This window comes from Pteropus alecto, unplaced genomic scaffold (genome assembly GCF_000325575.1).
Source record: "Pteropus alecto unplaced genomic scaffold, ASM32557v1 scaffold65, whole genome shotgun sequence".
NCBI lineage: Eukaryota > Metazoa > Chordata > Mammalia > Chiroptera > Pteropodidae > Pteropus > Pteropus alecto.
Window position 1 is genome coordinate 2769242 of NW_006439191.1, and position 26954 is coordinate 2796195.

Sequence of the window (26954 nt, forward strand, 5' to 3'; positions counted from 1 at the left end):
CTGCCCTCTATTTCTACCAGGCTAGATGATTCCTCTCAAATTCCTTGTTTTTCCCCAGCTATGACCATTTTTCCATACCACCCCAGTCTAGTGAAAGTCACTCCTTTTTACCTAAGTCATTCACAATCTTTCATGTCTTTAAGGGCACATTCAAATAACATCTACCTTGTAGAGTTTACCTGTGGATTATTTTTTCTTTTCTGACCTCTCAAAGGACTTTGTGTTACATAGACAATATTTGCATTTTGGTCATCTCTCACCATACCTTGCACAGTGTAAAGACTCAATAAATATATGTCATATAAAGAAAGTGAAAAAAATGTTTCTATATTTGTTAAAAATCATGTTTAAATTTTGAAGAGAACTATTCCATTTCAACCTGACTCTGATGATTAATATTACTTACTGAAATATATTAAGCTTGCATTTCTGACTTATTCCTCTCATTTTTCTGATTTGCCTGTTTTCCTACCAAGGAACTGCCAACGTTAGCTATTGACAGCCAAGTGACAAGTGAATACACTGTTCCTAGGAGATAATTAGTGGCCTTATGAAGATGTGATTTGGCAAGTCAGCTTAATGTCAGTGAGAAAACATCATACCTACATATTTTCGTAAATGCCATTATTTTTCTCCAAGTTGTTCAAACTTGAAATGTAGGGATTATCTCCGACACCTCTTCTTTCTCTGATCTCTTATCGTATAAATATATATAATATATTATACATATGTTTGTTTCCTCATTTGTTTTTTATTTTGTAATTTCTCAATGGCCTTTTTCATTCTTACTTTTATCAATCTAGCTTAGTCTTTTGTACCCTAATGTCATTCTTAAACCATGGAATTTACCTCTTACCCAATATTTCTTCTTACAGTGTCTTTCCCTTCTGACACCAGAGATAGCATTATTATATCAATTTGACCAAAACATCACTTTCATCATATAAGTAAGTGTTCAGCTGAAAACCTGTTTTTTTCTACGACATAAAATTTAAACTTTTTAGCCTGGCATTTGAGCTTCCTCACATGTGAACTTCAATGTTTTGTCACAAAACCATCTCCTACTTATCCTTAGTGGCAGTCATGAAACTGGGCTACTGTCATTTATTTCCCAGGACAAATCTTGCACCTAAAGCTTTCGTTTATATTGTTTAATCTAAAATCCTTTCTTCCACAATTTTATGCTCTAAAGATGACTTACCCTCATGTCTTATGATTTAGCTTAAGTCAGATATCCTCCCAGAAGAATTAAGGATGACTACTAACGATCTATCCAGAATAAATAAAAGAATGGCATTGCCTTTAGTTGAGATGGAGAGACTCAGGTAGAAGAAAGTTTTGAGTAGGAAATTAGGACTCAGATTTGAGTCTGTTAACTCTGAAAGAGCTTTTAAAGCCATGGGGCTGGAAGAGATCACGGGAGAGAAAGGGAAGCAGGAAACAAATGAGGGCCGCCTCTGTCATTTTAGAGTATGTCGCGTTATGAGTCAGAACAGCAAGAGACATTGTTGAAGAGCTGTCATTAGGAGAAGAGGACATCAGGCACTGGCAGCCACCTGAAGACAGTATTTCACCTACGAGAAAGTGGTTGATTTTGTTAAATGCTCCTGAGAAGTCGATCTGAGTGAGCTCTGAGAATAGGCTACCCAAAGTGTCTGCTTTTTCTTCTTGACGCCTTTGAAATTTCTGTATCATGAAAAAAAGTGAAAACATTAAGCCTGATACATATTTTGACATATAAATTCCTTTAATAGGATCACTGCTAGGAGCATGTCTGCAAACTACATCCCTAACTTTGCACTCATCTCAAATTTGATTTATGCAGAAGATACATAAATACATTTCTATCCCAAAAAGTAAGACAGAGGAGATGTTGAGCTTGGGGTACACTGAAGGCAGAGTCCTATTAAGAGCCGACCTTCTGGGGAGGCAGACTCTCCACTAGCATGATCTTGAGAAACTCCTGAGCTGCGAGAGTTATACAGAAGCTTAGACTTTGCTGACCGCCTCAAACTGGTTAGTCCAGAGCATGGGCTAACTGAACACTTTATCAGTTGATGAAACAGACAGAGTTATATTAATATTATTTACTGATATAGTCACTTGTATTTTGTTTGCATGGTTGCTCTTTAGTTTCAAGGACTCTCAGAAATACCATATTTTAATTGCTTATTTTTCAAAATTTCACGAGTTACCTTAGATATCTGAAATGACTGTACTGCCAGTCTCAGAAAACAAAACGTGAGATCGTGAGTCTTATGAAATGGCAGCTGAGATGTCATCGCAACTGTTTAGAGGCTCTTACATCCTCTCAATTTTGAAAAGGCCTTGACACAGCTGACATTGACAACAATCCATTGCATTAAAATGACTGCCTTCTGAATGATGGTTGTGGTAGTTGTTTCAAAACAATTTTATTCTAAAGATCCAGGATTTTAATACTCACATGATTTTATTAAATGCAAATTATTCATGCCAAATCCCACTTTTCTGTGGCAGCCATTTTTAATTCTTTTGGCTTTTAACATGTTATTTTTGCAGGAAGAATACATTTTAAAGTGTCCCCTGTGGCTTTCCTGTGACCCTAAACTGTGCTTTATGTATTTTTACATAATTTGAATGAAAACTTTTCAATTGTGTTCTCATATTCAAATTAGATAGCCTTTCCTCATTTAGAATCGATAGTGTAGCAGGAGACTGTCATTATGCAAAGGGCATGTGGATGCATATGTAAAACACCCCACTAAAATGGAGCAGGCAGCATCTCAGCCCTCAATCACAGCAGAGCTTAAAAATGACTATTGGAATTAAAGCCACCTGTAATCACGTTTTCGATGACATAATTCTATTTAATCACCACCAGCACCTCTAGTCTTAACTTCATTTTTTGGCATCATTCAAGGCAAATGGAGATCCCGAAAAATATTCTCAAGGGTGACTATTAAAATTGAGAATTGGCAACTAGAAGGAACCCATCCATGCACAGGACTATAACCATTTGCTGTTATTGGTTTTAGCGATGGATATAAATGACACAAGTTGGGAGGCAGTACTCACATTAAATTGGGCGAGAGAAATAAAATAAATTATAATGTATGCGGTAGTAACATGTAAAACAGTAATGTATAAGGACTGCTAAAAAAACACGTGCATAAGCAAAAGCTATCTGGAGTCTCTGAAAGGAAGTGGATGGACTGGGTTCCTTCACCAACCCAACGTGCTACTCCAAGATTCATTTAAGTGGCGTAGGGACATGTGGACATTTGAAAAACACCCAAGTATTTTGTTTTTGAGTCGAAATGTAGCATTTGATTTTTTTTCAGAGGGCCAAAATGATACTGCAAATTATTAGAAGAAATACTTCTACCACTTTTTTTACCCCTTCTGAATGCCATATTTAAATCTGGACTTCATAGTTTAAGAAGTTATACAAAATAGAGAGACTATGAGAAATAAAGCTTTTGATAGATAGACTCCAAGTGATGAGATAACTTTATGCTTTTGCCTTTAGCATGAATATCAAGGTTCCCAGTTTGCGTCAAGAACATTTAAAATACGTAGAAGATCCAGAGAAAGGAGTTTGAAGGCTAACGACATGGCTCTAGACCCCTCCTCATGATCTGTGTATCTTAGTGACTGCAAAGCTCGTCATTTTATCTCTAAGGCTCAGTTTGCTTTTCATCTGTGCCAAGTGGGTGGCTGAGATGCCTTCCTGAGATAGTGAGCATGGCGAGCCAATGAGACAGATGTCGCTTATAGTTTCTTTAGCTCTGCTTCCTTTTTCTCCCCTCCTTCCCCTTTCTTTTTTTTTCTTTTCTTTCCTCTCTCTCCTTCTCCCCATCCCCCCACCCCTTTAAGAGATACATTTATTTTATGATGAAATAAATACGATGCAGGAGTTGTTGGGATCGTGGAAGTACGGTTACTTCTGTGTGTACTTTGAGACACACAGCACTAGGCTGCTTCATCGCTGGACTAGCTTTCCAGGCCCCGGCTGGTCCCTTTGCTTCCTTCTCCTTCCTCTTCCTTTCCTCTCCTTCCCTCCCCGATCTATATTCAAATTTCTAGTCAAAATTTAGTCATTCATTTGAGCTGCATTTCCTGATTCCCTAGACTTGGATTTTTCTGTTACACGCTATCACATCGCCTGTCTTTCCCAGTCACGGCACTCAGGAAATCTTACCACAGTGATTTTTTTTCACTGGCATCTTCCCACTCAGATGGTTCACTTTCAAAGACTCTGTCTTTTTTTCTTAGCTGCTCTAGCATGATGTACTTATCAAGTCTTTTAAGATTCCTTATCTTCAAATGTTCCTAGAAGTTAGTTAATGGTTGTTTTCAGGTTGGTTCAGTAGTACTTAGAGTGACTCCTTTGAAGAAAGAAAGGGATTAAAATTTTTTTCTTTTTTTTTTTTTAGGTGAGGCAACCCTTGGTCGACCTCACAAATTGCAAGGACCTTATCAACTTACAATCCCTTATTTTTTATTTTTTTTATTTTTTACGTCTACAGCACCTGGTCTTCCTAGGTGGTCTCCCATCCAAGTACTAACCAGGCCCGACCCTGCTTAGCTTTCGAGATCAGATGGGATCGGGCTTGTTCAGGGTGGCATGGCCGTAGATGAGATTAAAATTTCTTAAAAACTGTTCTGCACTTAAAAACTTCTCTAGACACATGGTCTCATTCATCATTCTCATCTGTCATGTGTGGTTGTTAAATGCTTTTTTTATAGATGAGATTTTAGATGAGGAAACTGAGCCTCAGAGAGAATAAATAGCTTACACAAGATTACAAGATTTGAACTGAGGTCTCAGTAGCTCCCTACTTTAAATCACACGAATTCTCTATATTGGTGGAGAAACCAGAGTGAAGATAACACTGTAAGAGAAAGGGGCATAAGTCTAGTTGCAATTATTTTCATCTTATGGAAACCTGAAAGTTCAATTTTTATGTGCATAAAACTGAGAACATAAAACTGAGAACCATTAAGTAATGTCAATTTATAGACAAGGATCATTTAGTAAGTTTAGTACAAATTATAAATTGTCTAATTGCATCAATTAAAATTAAGTCATGCTAGCAATTTTATAGATGAGGAAATAAAGACACAAAAAGTTGAAAAGAAAGTAAAAGGGATTTAATAGACATCTGAATTACATAACTTTGTCATTGTTCTTTAGGATTTTCTACCAAGAAAACTGGTTATAATTTTAATTCTATATAAGAGTCAATTATACAACTATTAATAAATATAGAAATGGAGAATATATATATATGTGAATCTCAATCTCCAATTAATTTTCTACTTAAAAAATTAAAAAAATAATATTTTTTTATTTTTCCAACCTCCCTCTCAATGCATCACCTTGTCTCATTAAATCTACTTACTAGATAAATCTAAAATATTCCCACCCTTTCTTGTGTCTACTGCTGCCTGTTCGACCTCACCCTCACGCCGTATCAAAACATTTACAATTTCTGGACAACAACAGGAAGCTTCATACCTCCATGCTATACCAGTGTGCTCTCAGTCCAAAATATTCTTTTTCATTTGCTCTTTTGAAAAATATTACTTATTTTTCATGAAATACCTCTTCAAGTATGAGCCACTCTGCAAATTCATCCCTTACTCTCCAGACAGAGTTAATCATTCTTTCCTTCTGTGCTAGTAACAAACTTTAATTTTTTAAAAAATTATATTGCCTCGTGCGTATTTGACTGGTTTTACCATCTCTCCTTCCTCTTACTATCTCTCTCTTCAATCTCTCCTTCCTCTATAACTTCACTGTGCAGACAGCCACTCTAAGAATCTGTTTAATGACTCAACGTACTAACAGTTGTATTATATTTACAGTTTGTAGAGAACTACCTTGAAGACTGCGATTGGTGTATAAGAGGCAAATGCCCGTTAGTAATTTGAATTGGAAATAACTAATAGCAAATAATAGGGAAGACAATGACTATTTTTAATACATATTTCTTTATTTTCAATGAATTTCTTCATAGCCATAATTTTAATTATATTTTATCTTGTCAAAATTATTAGATGCATAAATTATAAAAAGCTGTAAAAGTTTATATCCTAAAATAATAACTAAATTATTTAAATTATTACTATATAAATTTATTTTGGAAAATTGAGAAAACAAAACTATTGTCAAAATTGATAACCTATATATTATAAAGTTAGATTCAACTATAATTAAAAGATTACATTTCTCTTCAGAAGGTTTTTCATATATAATGTTTGAAAATGTTACCTTAGAACAATCACAATTAGATGGATTCATAAAGAAGGGAGAAAATCTGGCTTTCAAACCAATATCACAATAAATAGAATATCTTTATAGTTAATTTCAAAGTCTTTTTAGGAAATGACACATTAATCAACTTGATGAATCTTAAATACTATATTTAAAATTTTTAGAATTTTTTAAATTTATTTTCAGAGGGTAACAGGGAAGTGAATATTGAAATAGATCCATGGGAGTTAAAGTTTCCCTTTTTCTGTTTTTTCCCCTACAAATTCCTGGCAATGGTTCAGTGGTTTGTATTTCTGGAATGTCATGCTAGGCCAAAAATGCTACAGTAATTAATGTCCATCAAAAACTTGAACTATTGATAAGGCAGATTTTATGCCCTAAGTTTTCTGAAAGTGTTTGTACTTCATCTATTCTTATGGGCCCTTTGCCCCATAAGTATAACAACCCTTCTCATATCATGAATCCTAATTTTAGATCAGAAAATACAGTAGCCGTCTGTCACTTCTGAGGGTATCAGTTTTGTGCCACTGTAAGAAAGATGACTTGTACTAGTAGTTTATGTTTGGTACTAGTAGTTTAATGTAACTTCCTCTTTGCTACTTATGCATTAAAATTCTTTGCTTATATGATAAATCATCAGTCAAAGCAGTTTTAAAATAGAAATTGCTTAAACTTTTACAGTTAAACATTAAAGAGGTATGTGGAGATGATCATGGTTTTAGTTCTGGAAATAAAATTTAACATAAATGAAATGTTACACACATACAATACTTCTTTAAGGCAATTATTCCAGGTTTCTCGCTAGGTCTTTTTTTCTATTTTTCTGATCTTAGAAACAGCACAGATGGTTCCTGATTCCTTGAGACAATGCCTCACATCTCTGGGTCATTTATACCATTAAAAAAAAAAAAAAAGTGAGCAAACTCTTATTTTGGAAAGGAAGACATTACATGCCATAGTGTGAATCTCCAAAATATTAAAAATGGAGAATTTATACTGTTGGTTGTAAGTCCCACCCACCATCCACTATTTAAAAATTTAAAAAAATCATTCAAGAATTCTACATTGACTTCCATGGCTTAGAAAAGGAGAAACAAAAGTGAACGTGAAATCCAAGAACATATCTTAAGTAGGGTTAACTTCAGAGCTACTTAATTTAAGATAGGAGATACGATTTCTCAAAAGCCTGCATGTTGTACTAAGAAAACAGAAATAGTGTTGAAATATATTTGCTGAATTAGTGAAAGACAGAAGATCGTCTTCAGAGACTTTTTCTGAAGTTGACGAACATTTTCTATTTGAATACATAGCAACAATTTGATTTCTCTTTAGGTGGATTTAGTGTCTTTTAATTGGAAGCAGATTTGCTGAGAGATGAATATTCATTATCTTGGAATATTTTACTCACCTCTTTAGGGGCATCAGCTTCAATGAATTCAGAATAAATCATCTTGGCTTTGGAAGCGATTTTTTCTGCATTTTCTGTTTTCTTGAAGTCTTCACAGGCAAGCCAGAACTCAACATTTTCTTCACTGAACTCTGATTTTAGAAATGTTCTAAAAGCATCCAGACCAGCTATAAAATATATGAGACAAATTTTGTACATCATATAGCTCAGTAATATGACCAAATAAGTACATTGTATGGTGTGAGCATTTACTGAGTATTCAGTGGTGAATATTTATCATCCTTCTAAGTATAACATTTATATGTTTTATTTTTTTAACTTTAGAAACCCTATTTAGATCAGTGATCATAAACGTTAAATATTATATCTGTATTTCTATAATAGCTCCATTAACAAAGAAAACCTGTGCTTTTTTTTCTAGATCTAAAAATGAGTTATATTTAGGGAAAAGTCTTAATGGCCATTGCTTCCTAAAAATCCCTATGGACTTTGCTTTTTAGACCCATTGCACTAAGTTAATGGTGTTACTAATTTAGAATAAGAATATCTTTTTTTTCTATGAGTTGTTGAGAAAACACAATTTGATGTAAATAGGTTAGATTGTGCTAGCTTGGGCTTATTAAGAGAAAGGAGGAAGGACTGGTATTTATCAGTATTGTGTGAATATATCAGCCAACCCTAATCTCTATACTGAGAAAGTAACTGGCAAGATATTTGGTCTGAACGCTTCTCTCCTTTATGTATTGATAGGCAACTTTAATTCAATAAGGCAAATAAATATGCTTTTCCCCAGTGGTACCTGTTCTAGCTTAGCTTGTGCATGGTGTTTTCCTGCCTTCGGTTATTTTCCTGAGCATGCATTACTCCAGAAACTTAGACTAGGGGCTGTAAATGGGCCTACTTACCTCCAGGCTTGTTGACTTTGCCTTGACTAGTGTATGCATTTTTGTTACATTTAATAACAACAGGTAGAGCTTGCAGTCTGAGATTCTCATAGGTCCCACTTCTCCCCATTATCTTACTTTCAGTCAAATTTGCGCATTTATTATTTCTTTCTCTCATAAATATTTGAGTTTGTGACCACCTGTTTAGACCTTCTTTTCTCTACTTTCCTTATCAAAACATGTCCTGATATCTTCTTTGGTATACCTAAAGCTCATTTGAGAGGGTAATTCTTGCTAAGTCCTTTAGGACTGAGCATGGTTGAGAGCATGCCAAGTTAGATAGACGAGAAAGTTCATTTTTAGATTTGCATTGTTGACAGGACACAGCCAGAACTGTAAATTCATGTTACCGTTTCACAGTTTGCAACCTTCGGACAGCAGCATATCTGTTTACAAGTGAGACTGTCTCTCTTGGGGAGGAAAACGTGCATCAGCACTCTATCTTCTCAGAGGGATTTCTCTTCTAAAACGTTGGTGGTTTTTCCCTCCGCTTGCCAAGAGGGCCCCTTTGCATGTGCTCGATGGAGCTCTTCCCTGACTTCACACCCAGAGATTTGATCCTTCACGTTCCGAAGTAGGGGGGCATGAGTTTATGGAGAATTAAGGGAAAGGAAAATTGTCTAGAGAAAAATAAAGTTCAAGAGAAAGGTTTATGGAAAAGGAGCTTAAGTCAGTTGTTTGTAGGTTGGGGTAGATGGGAAGCACAGATTTAGTGAGAGAAAATAGAAAAGGATCATGGAACAAGATGAAAGTGTCTAAAAACACTAGATTAAAATAAATTTAGTGGTGTTTTCTTTCTTTCTTTTTTAAAAAATATGGTTGAAATAGCAAGTCACTGCAAACGATTATTGGGTACCGACTAAAATTCTCTGTAGAAATATTGGAGAGTTAGATGTCATTAATATGTGAGCACTATAAAAAATTCAACTGACTGCATGATTCTTGAATTTAAAAATACATCCAAGAAGCTTCTGTGACACAAATTTAGGTTGTGAGAATTCTTTCAGTAACACTCAATTAAAACTTTCTATGCATTTGTTCCAAACAATGATGAATTTGAGGGTTCTAAACAGAATTCATGATAAAATATATTTTATGTAGAGAATAAAGTATATTTTAATAATATTGAAAGAATAGTGTAGGTTCATTAAGGCATATGAAGCTTCCTCCCCATGAGGATTATCTAAATACAGATGGGAAGATAGAGATCAAGAAACAATTATGATCTTTTTCCCATCCTGCAATTTCAATGAAGGATTTATCTGAACTAACCATTATCATCTTAGAACACAATGGAACGGAAGAAATAACTAAAACTGGAGCTAGTAGACTCTGTCTAGGATGTGATATTTTATTGAACTACTCTTCTATACATACAATTTGAATGTTCAAAAGATGGCAAGTGACTTTGGAATAGTATGCTAAATACAATTAAAATCCTAACAGCTGAGGGCACTTTCTGCTGTATGAAACGGCTATTGGTTAGATCCAATGGAGCTTACCAAAGAAAAAGTCAGCAATAGTTGGTGAAATCTACTCTAATGCCTATGCCCAGCGCTGCGAGGCACATCCTCAAGTCAACAAAACAATCAGATAACTTCGTGAGTCATTGAATTGTCAAGAGCATTGAAAAGCTCTTTCTCTGGAGTTATAAAATGTAGAAACTAAACAGCTGTTCAGATTAATCTACGACTTTTCCACACTGTCTGGGCATAAAATATAAACCCCCAGGAGATGTGCAGATGGAAGTATCTGCCTTCATCTAAAAGTCTTCCGTGTCTCTGTTGTATGGTGCTGTCATAGAGAAGTCCCCTGTGCTGCCAGAGAGACTTTCTGCTCTTAGCTAACCTGACCTGTCCCACTGGTTACTTAAGGGAAAAAAGTGCCACTCAAAACTTATAAAAATGCAATTCCATGTTCTTGATGTCTTTCATATATCTCCTTAGTTGAGTTTCAGGAGTAATGTAAATTATTTTATGTCTGTGCTTTAGGAATTAGTTATTTAAGAGTCATAAAATCAGAATATAATTTTATCTAACCCAGTATAACTATATATATGCAGCTTCATCATGTTTTAAACTATCTTGGTATTCCTGTATTTACTTATGAATTTAAAATGGAAATGCCATTTTATTAGTATAAACATACTACATTAAAACATTTTCTATATATGTCTCTATAGTGTACTTTTCCCCCATATGAGGTAGAATTGCTGAAAAGCAGGATTATTTATCACAAAAACAGAAATTCTAGATACTTTTATAAATGACTATTTTGTATCGAATTCTGTGATATTTTATTTATAATTGGCCAAAATTACCTTATTGAGCCATTATAGCAGATGTAAATACATATCAACACATATCAATATACATATTAATATACACACATTTAAATATGGTTTTGTATTTAATAAAAATAAAAATAACTCACTTGAAATAAATACCTAAAATTTTTATTTTGGCCTACAGGACATGAAAAACAAATGATTTATTTAAATTTTCAACTTTTCAGCAGTTTGTATGCTTCTTTCAACTTGGAAAAAGGTAGTTATTTATATGCATCAAATGATAATGAGTCTAAGGAAATGACAAATTTCTCACTTGCTATTTGGAATTTTCTTTCTGTTTTAGTGGTTAGATTTTATATAATCTTATTTTTGGCCTAACCTAATTCCATTTAGACTTTGGGTTTGTATGAATTTGTGTGACTATGGAGGATCTTATATCGATCAAATATTGATCAAAGCCATACTATGTATCTATAACTGTCAGGATTTGACAATTCACTTTTAAGTATTGTATTTTCAAATCTATTAATTGGTTCTTACCTTGATTGGTTAAAAGCGTGTCCATATTCTCAGACCGTGCCACCGCTTCTGTTGTTGGTGACCTGTAGAAACAACATCTACCCTTGACAATAGCATTGTGATCTTTTTCTTCTGTAACTTATAGCCATATGCAAGTTATGTGTATTTGCTGAATCACGTCATTTAAATGAGCTTTGCAACATTAATCAAACTGCAAAAGGTTAACAAGAATTATATGTTTTCCCACAGTGGGCAGCAATACAACACAAAGTAGGATATAATTTGACATCAGCAAATTATTTTTTAATGTAGCTAGCAGTGTTAATAACATTTGCAAATTCTTGGGTTCTAATAAAGGCATGAGAGAGAGATTGCTCACAATTCTATGGAGCATAGTGAATTTCTTCTCAACTATATCATCATAGCAATAGTGATGAATGAACTATTTTCCAAGTTTTCATGATATGAAATTATATGTTTCATAATTATGCATCTTAGAGTTATTAAGGATTTCTAACATGTAACGATCTTGAAAATGGTTTTTTTTTTTTTTAATGTATTTTGAGATGTCCTTATCTCACTCTGAGGCAGCCTTTGTTTTTCCTTAGACTGACATCCTTCCAGATTTATTTAAATCTAGGAATCTGTCAGGATGAGGTAATATCTTTTCCAAAGCAGTCAAAAAATTTATAGACTTAAGTCTTCTGAAGAAGGTATAATTTTGGTGATGCGATGTAGAAATAGCAAATCAAGTTTAAAATATAAACTTTTGCAATGCAAATATATCTTTTAATAAACAAAGATCCCGATGAAAAAAGCCTTATCCATGGAAAGTACCTACTGCCCAGAAAGAACTATCTTAGGTAATGTAGCCATGATGTGTAAATGACTTCATTGTGGAAAGGGATGTTCTAAGTGAAGGTCTCTATTAAAATGATTAATAATAAAAAGGAATCTCATATCTAGTTATTCTGACAAAATTTTATATTTGCATATCAAGGTGCCTAATCTTAAATGTGCTAGTGTGAAGCATCTCTACGCTTTTATGTTTTATTACTTCCTGTAATTTGCCATAGTTGTTATAATTTGTATTAATATTGATTGTGATCTCTTCTACTGTGACTGTCGTAGTTATGTTTTCAGATAGTAATGGCTTTCTTCACAGAGGACACACTGAGGGGGCTGTGTGACAGAAGATTCATTCCCCATCTCGAATTTTCTTCCCCAGTGGTGGGGCTAATTTTCCTTCTCCCCTGAGTGACTAAATCTTGGGGACACAAGATTTCTTGTGAAAACATTTTGAAATGGTGGCTTTACATTCCCATGAGCATTTTAATCAATTTGGGCTGTTCAACTTCCATCTTTTACAAATGGAGAATGAGACCCAACTCTAGCTTTAATTTTGCGTTAAAGGACTTTTGTGCACTGTATACCCTGTTGCTCTAATAAGCTTATGTTATAAAATCCTATGACTCAAACATCAGGCATTGTAGGAATTGTATAGATAGTGCTAAAATTATCATAGAGTCACTTGAAATGCATATGTTTAAACGTGTCATCTCTATTTGCAGATTGAAATTTGGTGGCTTGAAGGCTATTCAAGTTAAAGGCTTCTGTAGGATATATATTCACAAATAGGGCAGAGGGATGTTTTCAGCCCAAGCCTGGCCACACAGCATCCCGATTTTGAATGAGGAAAAATCATCGAAGAAAAACAATGAGAAATAGAGTCTAGGCAACAGCATTCAAGGATGAACACATACTCTGCCGTTGGCATGTAAGCCCTCTGACGTCAGAAGTAATGTTATTTTCCAGCACCAAGAACAGTGTGTCTGGTCCAAGAAATATTGATTGAATACATAAACAAATAATGAGTTAATGACCAATCCCTAAATAGTGGCAGGTATTAAAGCCATCGATGAAAGTAGTGCGGTGGCTAGATGACAGTGATAAGGCTACTGGAACGTCTGGCTGAATTGTTTTCGTTTCAGAGGCTCTTCTGGGCGAGGGAACAGGAGAAACGGTGTGAGAGCATCACTGGGGAGCAACAGACCAGAGACCTCCCTCTCAACCGTGAGGTATGTGAAATTGGAATAGATGAACAGCAGCCTTCTAGAAGGCATCAAGGCAGATCATGTGCCTTTTGGGAGAGCCAGGTTTTTGCTTAAGCCAAAAGCAAGAGGAATACGCGGTGAAGAGTGCATTGGATAGAAAGGAGTCTTTTGGAATGGAAGTGTTTCATATAAATGTTAGCTATTCTTATTATCTTCATTAATGCAGGAAAACAATAAAAGCAGAAGAAAGCAATGTCTGGGAGATGACATAGAACACAAGGACAAAAGAAAAATGCTAATATTTTGAATTAGGAAGATATACTAACATTTCATAGATAGTCTATTGATGTTCATTGATGTATGTATTGATTATACATAATGGAACTAGTGATACTAGGATATTCTGGTATTATGTAAGGTCCACCAAATGCTGACATCATTCTAAAGGGATGAACTGTCCTCCAACTCTGAAGCAATACCCCTGCCGGTGTGTGATAATGCCTGGAATGCCCTTACGTCATCCTTTTCTACCTGGTTTCAAGCCTGACTTGACAGCTTTGATTTTGACTACCTGATATGTTGAAAAGGTTGGTAGTAATGAGTATTTACTTTTTAGAAGTTAGGAAAAATGCAACTATTTTAAGGAATAATGTTAATTTGATGTTTAAATTTGGGGTTGATTGTATATTTACAAGTTGGTGGAAGAATAAATTATTGCAACATATGACTAAAGGAAAAGACAATATTTATAATAGCACTAAAATGTACAATCATATATATATTGAGTGTTTACAATTTATACTGCATTGTGCTAAGCGTGTCATATATTTTAACCTCATTTACTCTTGAAAACAATAGAGGTCTATTTTAATGTCATGTTATCCATTAGTCAAGACATTTAGAGATGCTCATAACTGGTGCAGTATCTCACACATATTAATGGGCGATTAAAATTTAAACAGGCATATCCTGTTTGCAACCCAAGTTTTTGTTTTCTGTTTTGTTTTGTTTTGTTTTGTTTTTTACAATTCTTTCTAGAATGAATGAGTCAATACACATATGTTTGTACTTTGTTCATGCTTTGGAATATATACTATAAATACTTTGAGAATGCTTTTTTTGTAATAGAGTTTTATTGCACTTCACACAAGTATTTCCTCTAAATAATAGTTTAATTATGGTAGTTAGCTGCTCAGTAGAAAGTTTTCAGAAGACAGATTCTTAAATCTTGCACATTATCAAATGAAAATGGGACATTTCTTATGTTAGATGTGAGTGAGCAATATGTTTAATGTCTTGCAAAATGCAACTATTTAAATGTTAAGAAAGAAGTCCATTGAATTAAAATAAGAGAAAAAAGAGGGTGGATGATTTAAAGATGTACTAACTTGATTGAATTTTGCATGACGTGTGTTACTTTAAAAAGTGGACAATGTGAGACTGTCATTTCCCCCTCTCTTTTTTCCTCTTTTATTTAGATTCTAGTTGTAACTTTAACAGAGCTTTTGTCTGGGTCTTCTCATTGTGTATTTCCTGTGTAATTATGATGCATAATCAGAGTTACTTTGTGTGTGTGTATGATTTGCCATGAAAATTCACTGTCTATCTGGAGCCAAAATCGCACTTAGTATTTCATGGGGTTTTGGCTCTTTCCTTCATTAAGCAAGTGCCATCAAGGCCAGCAGTCCCCACATTTTGTGTCGGAAGAAGAGCCAGGCCAGATGGGAACTGTGTGAAAGCTACCAGTTATCTTGCTAATTGTGCCAGCTAGAACCAGTTGTATTGCATTAAAAAATGTGGAATCCAACAACTTCTCTGTTCACACTCAATTAGCGGTGTGCTGGAGAATGGGAAATTCAAGCAAGGAGTCCATGTGCTTGGGGAAGTGACAGCTGCTTCCTTACTCGGCATTTAATATCCATTTTCAAATTTCTAAACAAACATTGCAATAATGAATACTTTTGCAAGGTTCATAAATATAAGCATCTCATGTCTCACATTTAATAATTTTGAAGAGCTTCACATAAAGAGCTCAGTGGTATTTTCCCGACTTTATAACCTTTCTTTATCTTAGCAAGTATATAGAATTAAACAGCAAATGTAAGCCACGAGTTGTTGACACATTTTAGAAATGAAGAAGGAATCCATAGAGAAAGGAGAAAAAAATAAATCAGGAAGAAAGATGACAATTAGCATATTTATCATAAACGAAGGAAACAAAACATCTAGACTAATGAAGACTCAAGTATTTCATTTGTACATCTTCTGAGATAAAAATAGCTTTAAATGGCAACTCACTTCACTGGCATTTTTCGTTCCACTGTATGACTGTCACAGATGATGCCGAATTTCTCTTTCTGACTGATCTTCAAGCTGAAGGTAATGTGACAGCAGGAACATTACAATTAGTATGCAAATACCTGTCCCCTGGGTTACAAATTGGCATTCTTTAAATCATGCTATTCTCAGCTTTTTTCACTGGTCAAAACACTTAAACTTCTAAGTAACAAATAACCCTTTGAATAAATGTGATATTTCTCACGATCTGTGGCATAACTGAAATAAATTCCATTTGAAAGTTTGGTTTCTAAAGTTCATGTACATCTGTTTACAAGACAACTATTGCTCACATGAGGTTAAATCGACTAGGAAAAAATATATATAAAATTTAATGTTTACCTTTAGGTCTTTCATCTGTTAAAGGTCAGTTTGTTTTTCTTTGTTCTTTGCATTTCAGAAAGTCTGAGAAAGACTGCTTTTAACACACTTACGCAACTATATGTTTAAGTATTTTTACAATTTTAGTCATGGCGTGAAATGTGCTGGCACAGGGCATTATACTTTTTTGAACTTTATAAACTTATTACAGCTTAATACTGAATAGGTCTCTATTCCTTTTAACAACGAATCTCATGGCATTTTTTTGACAATATTTCCTTATGAAATGCTGATGTTTAAGGTAATAATGCTTGAATGTATTTAACGAATATAGGCCATATCTGGGCATTTTTATTTGTATCTAAAAAGGTTTGTACATATAATCCCATGCTTCAGCAAGCTTTTATTTCACTATAACAGTTCATTGGAAGTAAAATACTACTAGGATATATTTATGACCCTCAGTGTAAATTAAACACTCCTGAAAGATTGATGATTTTCCCGATGGAAGAACGGAGTCGGGAGACAGCAGAAAATCTGCTTCCCCCTGACCTTGCATTGAAGCATCCTCATTTAGTTGATCTATAGAAATGCCAGAGGGCGCCTAGTATGCAAGTGGCCCTGGGCTAATGAGACTGATGGAAGTAGATGAGATGACCCAAAAAGCCAGTGTATCATTAAGAACGGATATCATCAATTAGCACAATTCATTTTGTTAATTCAAGCACCATTAAGTAATGTTCTTATGATATGCAAAAACTGAATCGTTAAATATATTTAGACTTTGTTTTGCTGAGGGAGCACAATGAAGTACTAACTTTATAATATATGCTTGAACTTTTTGGAAAAATAAACTGTCAAAATGTAAAGACCCTCTGGATAAAAACCATGCCAAATCTATAAGAAATATGAGCCAGGAGTAGGCTTATTTTACATTAAAACTTTAAAACAGAAACTGAAATTTCTATTTTGAGTTCAAGGTAGTTCCCAATATGCTATTTCTCATACATCCTTCCATGACATGCAATTTTTATTTATTAAAGGTGCATTTCCTATTCCTTACCTGTTTCTTTTACGTTTTCAGGAAAACCTATGAATTGGATTTTATTTATGAAAACAGAGGTTCATAGTAAATGAGCAGGTGAGTACACAAACTGTCTTCTAAGGCTGAATGATTATTGTTTCCAATGCATCTTGACAAAAGATTGCCATATATAAGTGTTATTGAGACATCTAAATAGTACCAGCTCAGTCCCAGGGGATTCAGGATCCATCGTCAGAGCTCATGCGTATTGCGATAGGCTAACTCATGGCCCCAACGATGTCCACGTCTTAACGTCTTCAACTTGTGAATACGTTGCCCGACATAGCAACGGTTTTTTTGATGATCTGGATGGGCCCAGTAAATCACGTGGTCCTTACAAGAGGGGGCAGGAGGGTCAAAGTCAGTAATCAGATATGTGAGGACGGAAGCAACCAGCCTTGACAACACTGCGATTTTAGCCCAGTGAGACTGATTTTGGACTTCTGACCTTCTGACTCTAAGATAAAAAATTGCTTTGTTATAAACCACCAAGTTTTTGGTAGTTCGTTACAGCAGCAATAGAAAACTCAGACATTTGAGGAACTCCACTTTTTGAATGCCTGCTTAAGAGAAGGTAGGGGTAGAATAAAATAGGCATACATTTTGAGACCAAAGCTATGAGTTCCTATGTAAGTGTGGACCCTTTCTGCTTAACAGTTAACCTTGACCTCGTTGGGTCTCTTTGCTACTGAAATGGAGATAGTACCTCTCTCAAAGATTGTTGTGTGAGACTAAAGAAATATTTAAGTCAAAGCATCTTATATAGTGCTATTTATATATGTTTGTTTTTCACTTCCTTTTCTCTAAAATTTGACATTCACAGAACCATAGTTAAGATGTAATGTGGGACTCTTACAGACAATGCTGCCATCATGTAATCAATGGAGGTTTCTTGTAAGGCTATGAGATTTATCCTACAAATTTTTTGGGTGTTTATATTGTGTCAGAACTCTCGATAGATGGAATAGGAATATAAAACTTTAATCAGACAGTATGAAATTGGTAATTTTGGAAAATTAACACGATGAGGTTGTGTGTGGAATGAATTGGAAGAATGTGAGCATAAAGGCAGGCAGAAGCATTAGAAGTGTAGTGTAGTGGTCCAAGCACGAGATGAGAAGAGTTCGGACGAGGGTAATAGCAGAGAGACGGAAACACAGACATCGGTGGTGAGGAGGCTGTGTAGAAGGGGTAGGATAGAGAGGGTCAAATGACAGGATTAGGAACTAACAGCCTTAAGAATGGTGTTCCTACTAGTGATCATGGTAGGAACAAAAGGAAAACAGGTTTGGGAAATTTAATAGGTAAAATAAAGTTTAGAGATGCATAGCCATATTTACTAAGCAGTTTGATTAGCTTTCCTGTCACACAGAGGTCACAGCATTTTGACAGCCTACTCAGAAACAGCATGGAGCTATTAAATCCATATAAAGCCTGTATATTAATTAGCCTAAGAAGACCATTGCTGTCTACTCTTATTACTTAAGATAGGCGAAAAATATATAAGAATCTAATTCTGGATTTGCATAATTTAAGTGAAAGTATAACATTTTATCTTGGCGCAAAATCTAGACAATGTTCATATTTTTTTTAAAAAATTGTTTTTATGACATCCCAGTGAGGATGTCATAAAGGATTTAAGGGGGAAAAATCCAATAATAGTAAAAATAATCGATACTTAAAATATATCAGAAACTTCCTCAGCATTATCTTCCTGGTCATGACTCTATGAGAGAGAGAATGTTTTTAGGCCCATTTTGCATATGAGGAAACTAAGACTCAGGGAAGTTATATAATTTGTTTAAGGTTGCATAGCAGGAAAGGGATAGGGATGGAGCAAGGATGGATAGTGGGACTTGGAGTAGAAGTAAGAGTTAAACCTGTGAAATTTAGTTCAACAGGGAATAGCACAGAAAAATAGAGCAGAGAACCAAGGGCATAATTATTTCCTTGTTCAAGAAATACTAAATACATTAGTGACTTTGGTATATAGAGCAATGTCTACATGCACTGTGGAAGCAGACAGCACAAGTCAGAGGAAGACTGCAGGTTTAGAATGGTGTGGAATTCCATTTAAGAACACTGTTCACAGCATTTTGCAAAAAAGAAAGGATGATTGAGAGTGTCACATGACTAAGAAAGGTTACAGAGAATGGGGAGAGATAAAATACTGTGTAATTTGCTGAAGTGGTCATTGGAAAAACAAACAGAATGTGATTAGATGAGAATGCCAGTTCACAACAAAGTTGCACTGATTATCACTCCATATTATATTCCTATTCACATTATAACAGGAAAGAAAGGATTATTATTATTATTTTCACCACTGTCTTTCTCAATTTATATAATGGGCTTATAAAAGTAGTTATTTTGGGACAAAATAATTTAAAAATTTAAAGTTTTTTTTTAAAATAAAAGATGAGAAAATTATATTTTTCAATTCTGCTTTCCCTCAAGTTACTGCTGCATGACATGCAGTTGATAAAACAATGAGCCTGAGTTTTGCATGGTTCATAAATTATTTCTCAGAGCATTCTAAAAAGAAGTTTAAAATGTTTTGAGCAATGGCAATACCGCTGAAATGTGTCTAATCCCCCAAAGTGGCTGCTTAGAAATACAATGCTCATTTCGATGTTTAGTTCTTGGTATGCTCATTGACAAATCAGTCACATTACTTGCTAGTCACATCTCATAATTGTATATCCTAAGTGCACTTTTTTTTGGTGTTATCTTAGAATACCAAGTTACTGAGAATGAAAGAATATCTGCCTCAGTAAAAGTGAAATATTTAGAAGTTTAAAAAGCTTTCTGATGCAAGGGAAAATGTCTTTTGTTGTTTTAAAAGTTAAATAACCATTTTACATTTTAATAGATTCATATGCCTAAATTAATTATAATTAAACTTGAATAGCATGATAGAAATGAGTAAAGCTAAAAATATTTATCCACATCAGAGGATCAACTTCTCTCTTTTTTTGTAAAGAATATTTAACTCCACATTATAATCTCATAGTCTTCATAATATACATTATTAACTGATTCCTCATAGCTTTTCTTTTTTTACTGTAGCTGAGTATTTTAACCACGTAGAGATAAATAACCACTTAATTGGCTTTTTTCCCCCATATTTCAAATTTCTGTATTGCCATATTGTACAGACAGCATCTATCTGACTTTTTCCTGAACTAATCTTCCTTTTCTTCTGTATCTGGTAAAGAGTTTGTTATTCAATGCAGAAATATGTAAGGCAGGGTAGCAGTCATGGAAGATATTTATATAGCTAAGTAAAATAATTTTAAAAATATTTCAAATGGAATCTATGTACATCTTTGGCTAAAAATATTTTGTATATTCAAGACCCTTTAGTGCGGGTAGTGGGATTTTGACATATTGAGAAGACTGTTCCCTGTATAGTGTAGTTTTTTAAAATATATAATAGAGAGAAGATGCTAAGGTTCTCTTTATATTTAACAACACTAATTCCTTAAAAAAATATGAAAAACACATCCAGGCTATATATGTCTAATCTGAAATTCTCCGTTATATCCAAATACATTTTAAACGTAGCATATAATATTCTTTACTACTTATAAGACAATTGTTTATTTTGTTATGTATTCCTGGAATCCACCATCTAAGCTGTGATATAAATTAAAGTTAATTTTGTTCTGTTATTTCAATCAGATCTAAATTCTAGCTAGGGATAACTTTTCATTAATGGAAAAGAAAAAAGGCAAACAAAATTCTCACTAAACCGATCACCTTACATTCTCAAATCATGACAAGGTGATTTTCCTGTCTTTTTTTTCATAACAAGGTATTGCATAATAATTTTGCCTTCACATATATATGATATATATTTAACCTTTAAACTTCTAAAATTAATTTTTTCTAGAACAGAGAAGGAAACTAAGGCAATGAAAAACTATTCACTCTTTATAGCAAGTGTTAGTAAAATATCTGGCAAAATTCTTAGAGATATTCAATCATTTGAGTTTTTGACAGGCTGAATGAGGTTCTCCTAATTTGTAGATGATTGCTGGAAGAACTCTCTTTTCAACATTATAAAGAAGGCAGGAAGTCATCAAATACATGCGCTGCCGGGAATAGGACAGCGGCAATAGCTTGCATTGAATTTATCATTCCTTGACTACTTGAGCCTTTTAATCATCTGATCAGGGGTACGTAGATTTGACTTATAGACTGGCTACAGGAAACTCAGGGGTGTCATACACACATTAATTTTCAATCAATCGATTTTTAGACAGTATGTTTTACATAGAGGAGTATTACACAAAGTTATTAACCTAGATACTATTGAGTATACTTTTCTGAACAACAAGAAAAGCCTTCATTGATTTCTTCTTGCTTACCTAGTAAGTGCAGAATGCTTAGCATGATGACGGTATGTAAACTATTTCTCTAAAACACAGATTTTTTTTTTCTTCAGATGAACTGACTTCCTGGTATTTATTCCTTGAAGGTACCTCTGCTCTCTAATCATGTTAGTTATGGAATTTTTTTTCTATTTGAAATCCTTTATCCATTTTTTGCCTTCTATATACCTCCAAAGCATAGCTTAAAAGTTGTCTCTTCTTTAGAAGAACTCTCCTATCAATAACAAACTTCAGTTGGTAGTGCTGCAAAGCTATTCATCCTCTGTGCCTACTGCAGCGGTCTGTGTCTTGTCTTACTTTCTCGTGCAAGGCAGAGGTCTTGTCCATTTCATAGCACTTGGCACAGTACCTTGCACTATCCCAATGAATATTTGTAAAAAAAAAATAAATAAAATGAGATGAGTATGGTGGGAAACCAGTATGCACAACTAAGGGAATATAAGATGTATTAAAAGTAAAACAATAAGGATGTTAATAAAATAATTAATGATAGTGACTTAATTAATAAGCTCCTATTTTATGCCAGACACTGTATATAGCTTTACATAGAGTGTTTAATTTCATTCTTATACAAATTCTAAGATTCTCATTATATATGTGTGGAAACAAGCTAAAAATGTCAGTTCCTTCTGCCTAAAAGTCACTTAAGGTGATGAAACAAAGATTTGAATACAGGGCTGAGTCCAAAACCTATGTTCTTTCTTTGATATAATTTAAAATTTCAAATTATGTACATTCTTTGATATGAAGATATTCATCATAAATTTGAAAGAACAAAAATATCAAGCATTATAAAATTATATTTTTATAGAAGACTTACATCTCTGAGAGTAATATAATGAAGTAGTTTGTTCAGGATCATATTTTAATACTGTTATTTGTAGGTCCAGAGATGGTAATAAGTATTGAATTGAATGAGTACATGAAATACAACTTTAAAATAATATCTGTGCAAATTCATTAGGCAAGATTTCAAGCTTTGTAAGGACATAAGTGGAATACAGATTATGATCTATTTTAAAAGAAGTATAACCCTAGTGTCAACCCAATTTTGGTGAGAGAAGGGATAGGAACTGAAGAGAAGGCTGATGTAGAACATGTATTCTTTTGCAAGTTTATCACTGTAATTTCACATACTTTATGCTCTTTATTACAAGAGATCTCTTAGTAAGTTACTTCTTAACAATATAGCCTAGATTAGCAAAGGGTATGCAGGCCCAGGGACAATGCTATGTATATAAGAAGTTTATCTTTTAATAACCACAATATATTTAGGGAGCTTCATGTTAAAGTAGTTCGCTTTTCCTACAGGATTAATGATATAAGTTTGAGTTATATTTTAAGCCATACAATGTATTTTATTTTACATTTTTAAGCTTTTTATTTTAACATAATTACATATGTAATTCACAGGAAATTATAAAAACAATATAGAGAGGTACTATGCACACGTCACTCAGTCTTCCTCTGGGGTTGTATCTTACATAATTATATCGCTATGTCAAAACCAGCAAATTGACTTTGGCACATGTGTGTTTAGTTCTGTCATTTTATCACATGTGTAGGTTCACATAATCCAGATACAGAACTATTCCATCACTTCAACAATCTCCCTCATGGTTTTTCTTTATGGTCACCTCCTCTGTATTATCTCTAATCCCTGGAAACCACTGAGCTGTTTTCATCTCTTTAGTTTTGTCATTTTGATGATTTATGTAAATAAAATCATAATAGTATGTGGTCTTTTGAGATTGGCTATTTTCACTTAGCATAACGTCCTTAAGATCCATCCAAGTTGTGTCCATGAATAGTCCTTTTTTTTTGCTCAGTTGTATTCTATAGTATGGATGTACCACTGTTTATTTAACCATTCACAAACTGGGAGGCATCATGGTTGTTCGGTTTATTATAAAGAGCTTTTATGAACAATTGCTTAAAGATTTTTGCGTGGACATAAGTTTTCACTTATCTGGAATAAATGTGAGATTTGCAATATAAATGCATGTACACACATACATATATACATTTTAAAGAAACTGCCAAATATTTTCAGAGACTACTATTTTACGTTCTCACCTACAGTGTATGTGAGATCCAATGTTTCTACATATTCTCCAGCTTTTAGTTTTGTCATTGTTTTTAATTTTATCTGTCCTAATGGATATGTGGTGATAACTCATCATAATCTTAATTTTAATTTTCTAATTAGTAGTGATGGTGAACATCTTTTTCATGTGCATATTTTCCATCTGCATATCCCCTTTGATGAAGTACTTCTTTATGTGTGTTTTGCCCACTTTCTAATTGGATCACTAGTTTTTCTTTTTAAACTGATGAGTTCTAAGAATTCTTTATATGTAGGAGATATGAATATTTTGTCAGATATGTAGCTTACAAAGAATATTTCCTAATGATAGTTCATCCTCTTACCAGGGTCTTTCATAGAGCAAAAGTTTTTAATTTTGGTGAAGTTCGATATATTGTTGTTGTTGTTTTTCTTTTATGGATGTGTTTTTGAACTCTTCTTCCATTCTTAGAGATCAAAAATTTTCTCCTGTTATATTCTAAAAAAAAATAGAATTTTAAGTTTGACATATAAACCTATGTTCTATTAAGAGTTCATTTTCACGTAAGATGGAAGTTTAGATCTAGGTTCTTTCTCTCTCTCTCTCTCTCTCTCTCTCTCTCTCTCTCTCTTTCTTTTTTTTCCCTATGACTATACAATTGATGATTTGGGCTGATAGAATTTTAGGCTAAAAATCATTTCGCTCTATAATTTTGATACTATGGCTCCATTGTCTGCTTCATCAAATGTTGCTGATGACTAATCCACATAATTCTAATTTTTAAATATTTTTATTACTGGCATTGTGAAATAGTTTATTGCTGTTCCTTAGTGAGCTAGACACATAAGATTGATTCTTTTAATATGAAGCTTTATGTTCTTCACATCTGGGAAGCTTTCTTTCATTATTTTTTCAATAATATCTTGTCAATTCTGTTTTTTTTTCCCCCTGGACTGTCAATTTATCAATTAGATTATTTACTTCCATATTTGGTCTTCTTTCTCCTATTGTGGGCCTTTCATGTAAGATTCCTCTTCATCTGCTCTGCTGCATTGTACTTTTTTTGCATCATATAGGATTTTTAAATTAAGAAAAATTACTTTTTACTCTTCTCCAAATATCTTTCCTATTGTGTAATGTACAATAGTTATTCCTTTAATATTATTTTGAAATAGTCTCTTGAGGGAGCGGAGGTCAAACATATTTTGAATTTATTTTTAAACAAAAAGTAGAAACTCTTTTAAATCCAAGTTAAAAATTCCATAAAATAGCAAATATTTTTAACTATTATTTTTATTTTCCTCATACCATTATAATTTTTTAGCCTATGAATTTAATGACTTCATGGAATTTAATAATTAACCAATGAATTTAGTACTTTCAGATATTTATCAAGTACCTGTGCCTTAATTATTGTTACTATTCTTATGCCACTTATTATGTATTTAAGTATGTATAATTTTCTGAGCAGTGTATACTAACTTATAGAAGAATGAAATTGGGCCAGTATCTCATACCGTATACATAAATCAAGTAAAAGTGAATTAAAGACTTAAACCTAAAACCTAAAACTATAAAACTACTAGAAGAAACAGAGAAAAGCTTCTTGATATTGGAAAATTTTTTCTTTTTTGGTTTCATACCAAAAGCACAGGCAACAACAAAACAAATAGATGAATGGGATTTCATCAAACTAACAAGGTTCCGCATATCAATGAAAACAATTAACAAAATTAAAAATCAATTTACAGAAAAGAAGAAAATACTTGCAAATTCATATGTTTGAAGGGGTTACTATTCAAAATATGTAAAGAAATTATAAAACTCAATAGCAAAAAAGAGGAACATGGTTAAAAATATGGGCAAAAGACCTGAATAGATATTTCTAAAAGGAAGAAATAAAAATGGCCACAGATACATGGAAAGGTGCTCAGCATCACTTATCACCAAGGAAGCACAAATCAAAACCAGTGTGAGCTGTCACCTCACAGCGATTTGGATGGCTGTTAAAAAAAAAAAAAAGATAGCATATGTTGATGAAGATGTGAAGAAAAGGGAACCCTTGTACACTGTTGATAGAAATGTAAATTGGTACAGTCATTATGAAAATCAGTATGGAGTTTCCTCAAGAAATTAAAAATAGAACTGTCATATGATCTGGATATATATTCAAAGGGTAAGAGATCTTGATTTCAAAGAGATATCTCCCTGTACTCCCATGTTCAGTGAACATAATTCACGATAACCAAGATATGGAGATGACCTAAGGGTCTGTCATTGGGTGAATAAAACAAGAAAACATGATTTTTGGAATATTATTCAGCTATGTCCTTTCAGCTCAATAGCACATTTCTTTTTTGTGCTAAATGATATTCTGTTGTTTGATTGCATTGCTGTTTGTCCATTCACCTTCTGGAAGACATCATGGTTACCTCTAAGTTTGGGCAACTATGAAAAAAGCTGATATCGACATCCATGTGCAGGTTTTTGTGTGGATCTAACTTTTTTTAACTCCTTTGGGTAAATACCAAGGAGTCGACCTGTATGGTAAGAGCATGCTCAGTTTTGTAAGAAACAACCACACTGCCTTCCACATGGCTGCACCATTTTGCATTTCCACCAGCAACGAATAAGAGTTCCTGTTGCTCCACATCCTCACCAGCATTTGGTGTTGTCAGTGTTTTGGATTTCGGCCATTCTAGCATTCATAACACCACACTGGTGTGTTTTAATTCGAATGTCCTTGGTGACATATGATGTAGAGCATCTTTTCATATGTTTATTTACCATCTGTGCATCTTCTTTGGTGAGATGTTGGTTAAGGTCTTTGTCCTATTTATCAGTTAGGTTCTTTGTTTTCTTATTATTGTTTTTTGAGAATTCTTTGTATATTTTGTGTAATAGTCCTCAATTAGATGTTTTTTAATGCAAATTCATTCTCCCAGTTTGTAACTTGTCTTCTTATTTTCTTGGGAAATAATACTTTACAGCTGAAGAATTCTTACTTTCCCAGGCTACTCTTAGAAACATCAGTTTCTTATTATTTTGATTGAGCTTCTGAATGATTACTTGTGACTGAGACATTTATTGGCATGGGATAGACTTGTGGGCTTACCTTTGATGAAATTCAACACAACTTATTTTTCAACATTAATGTTAGAATAGATGAGTGGTGTTTAATAAATATGGATAAAGCCAATATAACTTTTTCTGTGGGTAGAGATTTTTAAATGTTAAATATATATAAATAAATCTATATAAATAAATATAAA

General features: G+C 33.7%; 1 protein-coding gene and 1 non-coding gene across 2 annotated transcripts in view; both read right to left on the minus strand.

Annotated features, from left to right (window-relative positions):
* Nucleotides 1-26954, minus strand: part of RGS21 (regulator of G protein signaling 21) — a 36951-nt gene that overhangs the window by 2634 nt on the left and 7363 nt on the right. The window contains exons 2-4 of the mRNA XM_006916219.1: nucleotides 15776-15850; nucleotides 11445-11521; nucleotides 7671-7837 (exon numbers count right to left, since the gene is read on the minus strand). Coding sequence (XP_006916281.1) covers nucleotides 7671-7837; nucleotides 11445-11521; nucleotides 15776-15786 — 255 coding nt within the window. The 5' untranslated portion in view covers nucleotides 15787-15850. The remainder of the gene's footprint in view (nucleotides 1-7670; nucleotides 7838-11444; nucleotides 11522-15775; nucleotides 15851-26954) is intronic.
* LOC112483281 lies at nucleotides 4503-4621 on the minus strand. Its single transcript, XR_003047581.1, has one exon. It is a non-coding gene; the product is annotated as a 5S ribosomal RNA (ribosomal RNA).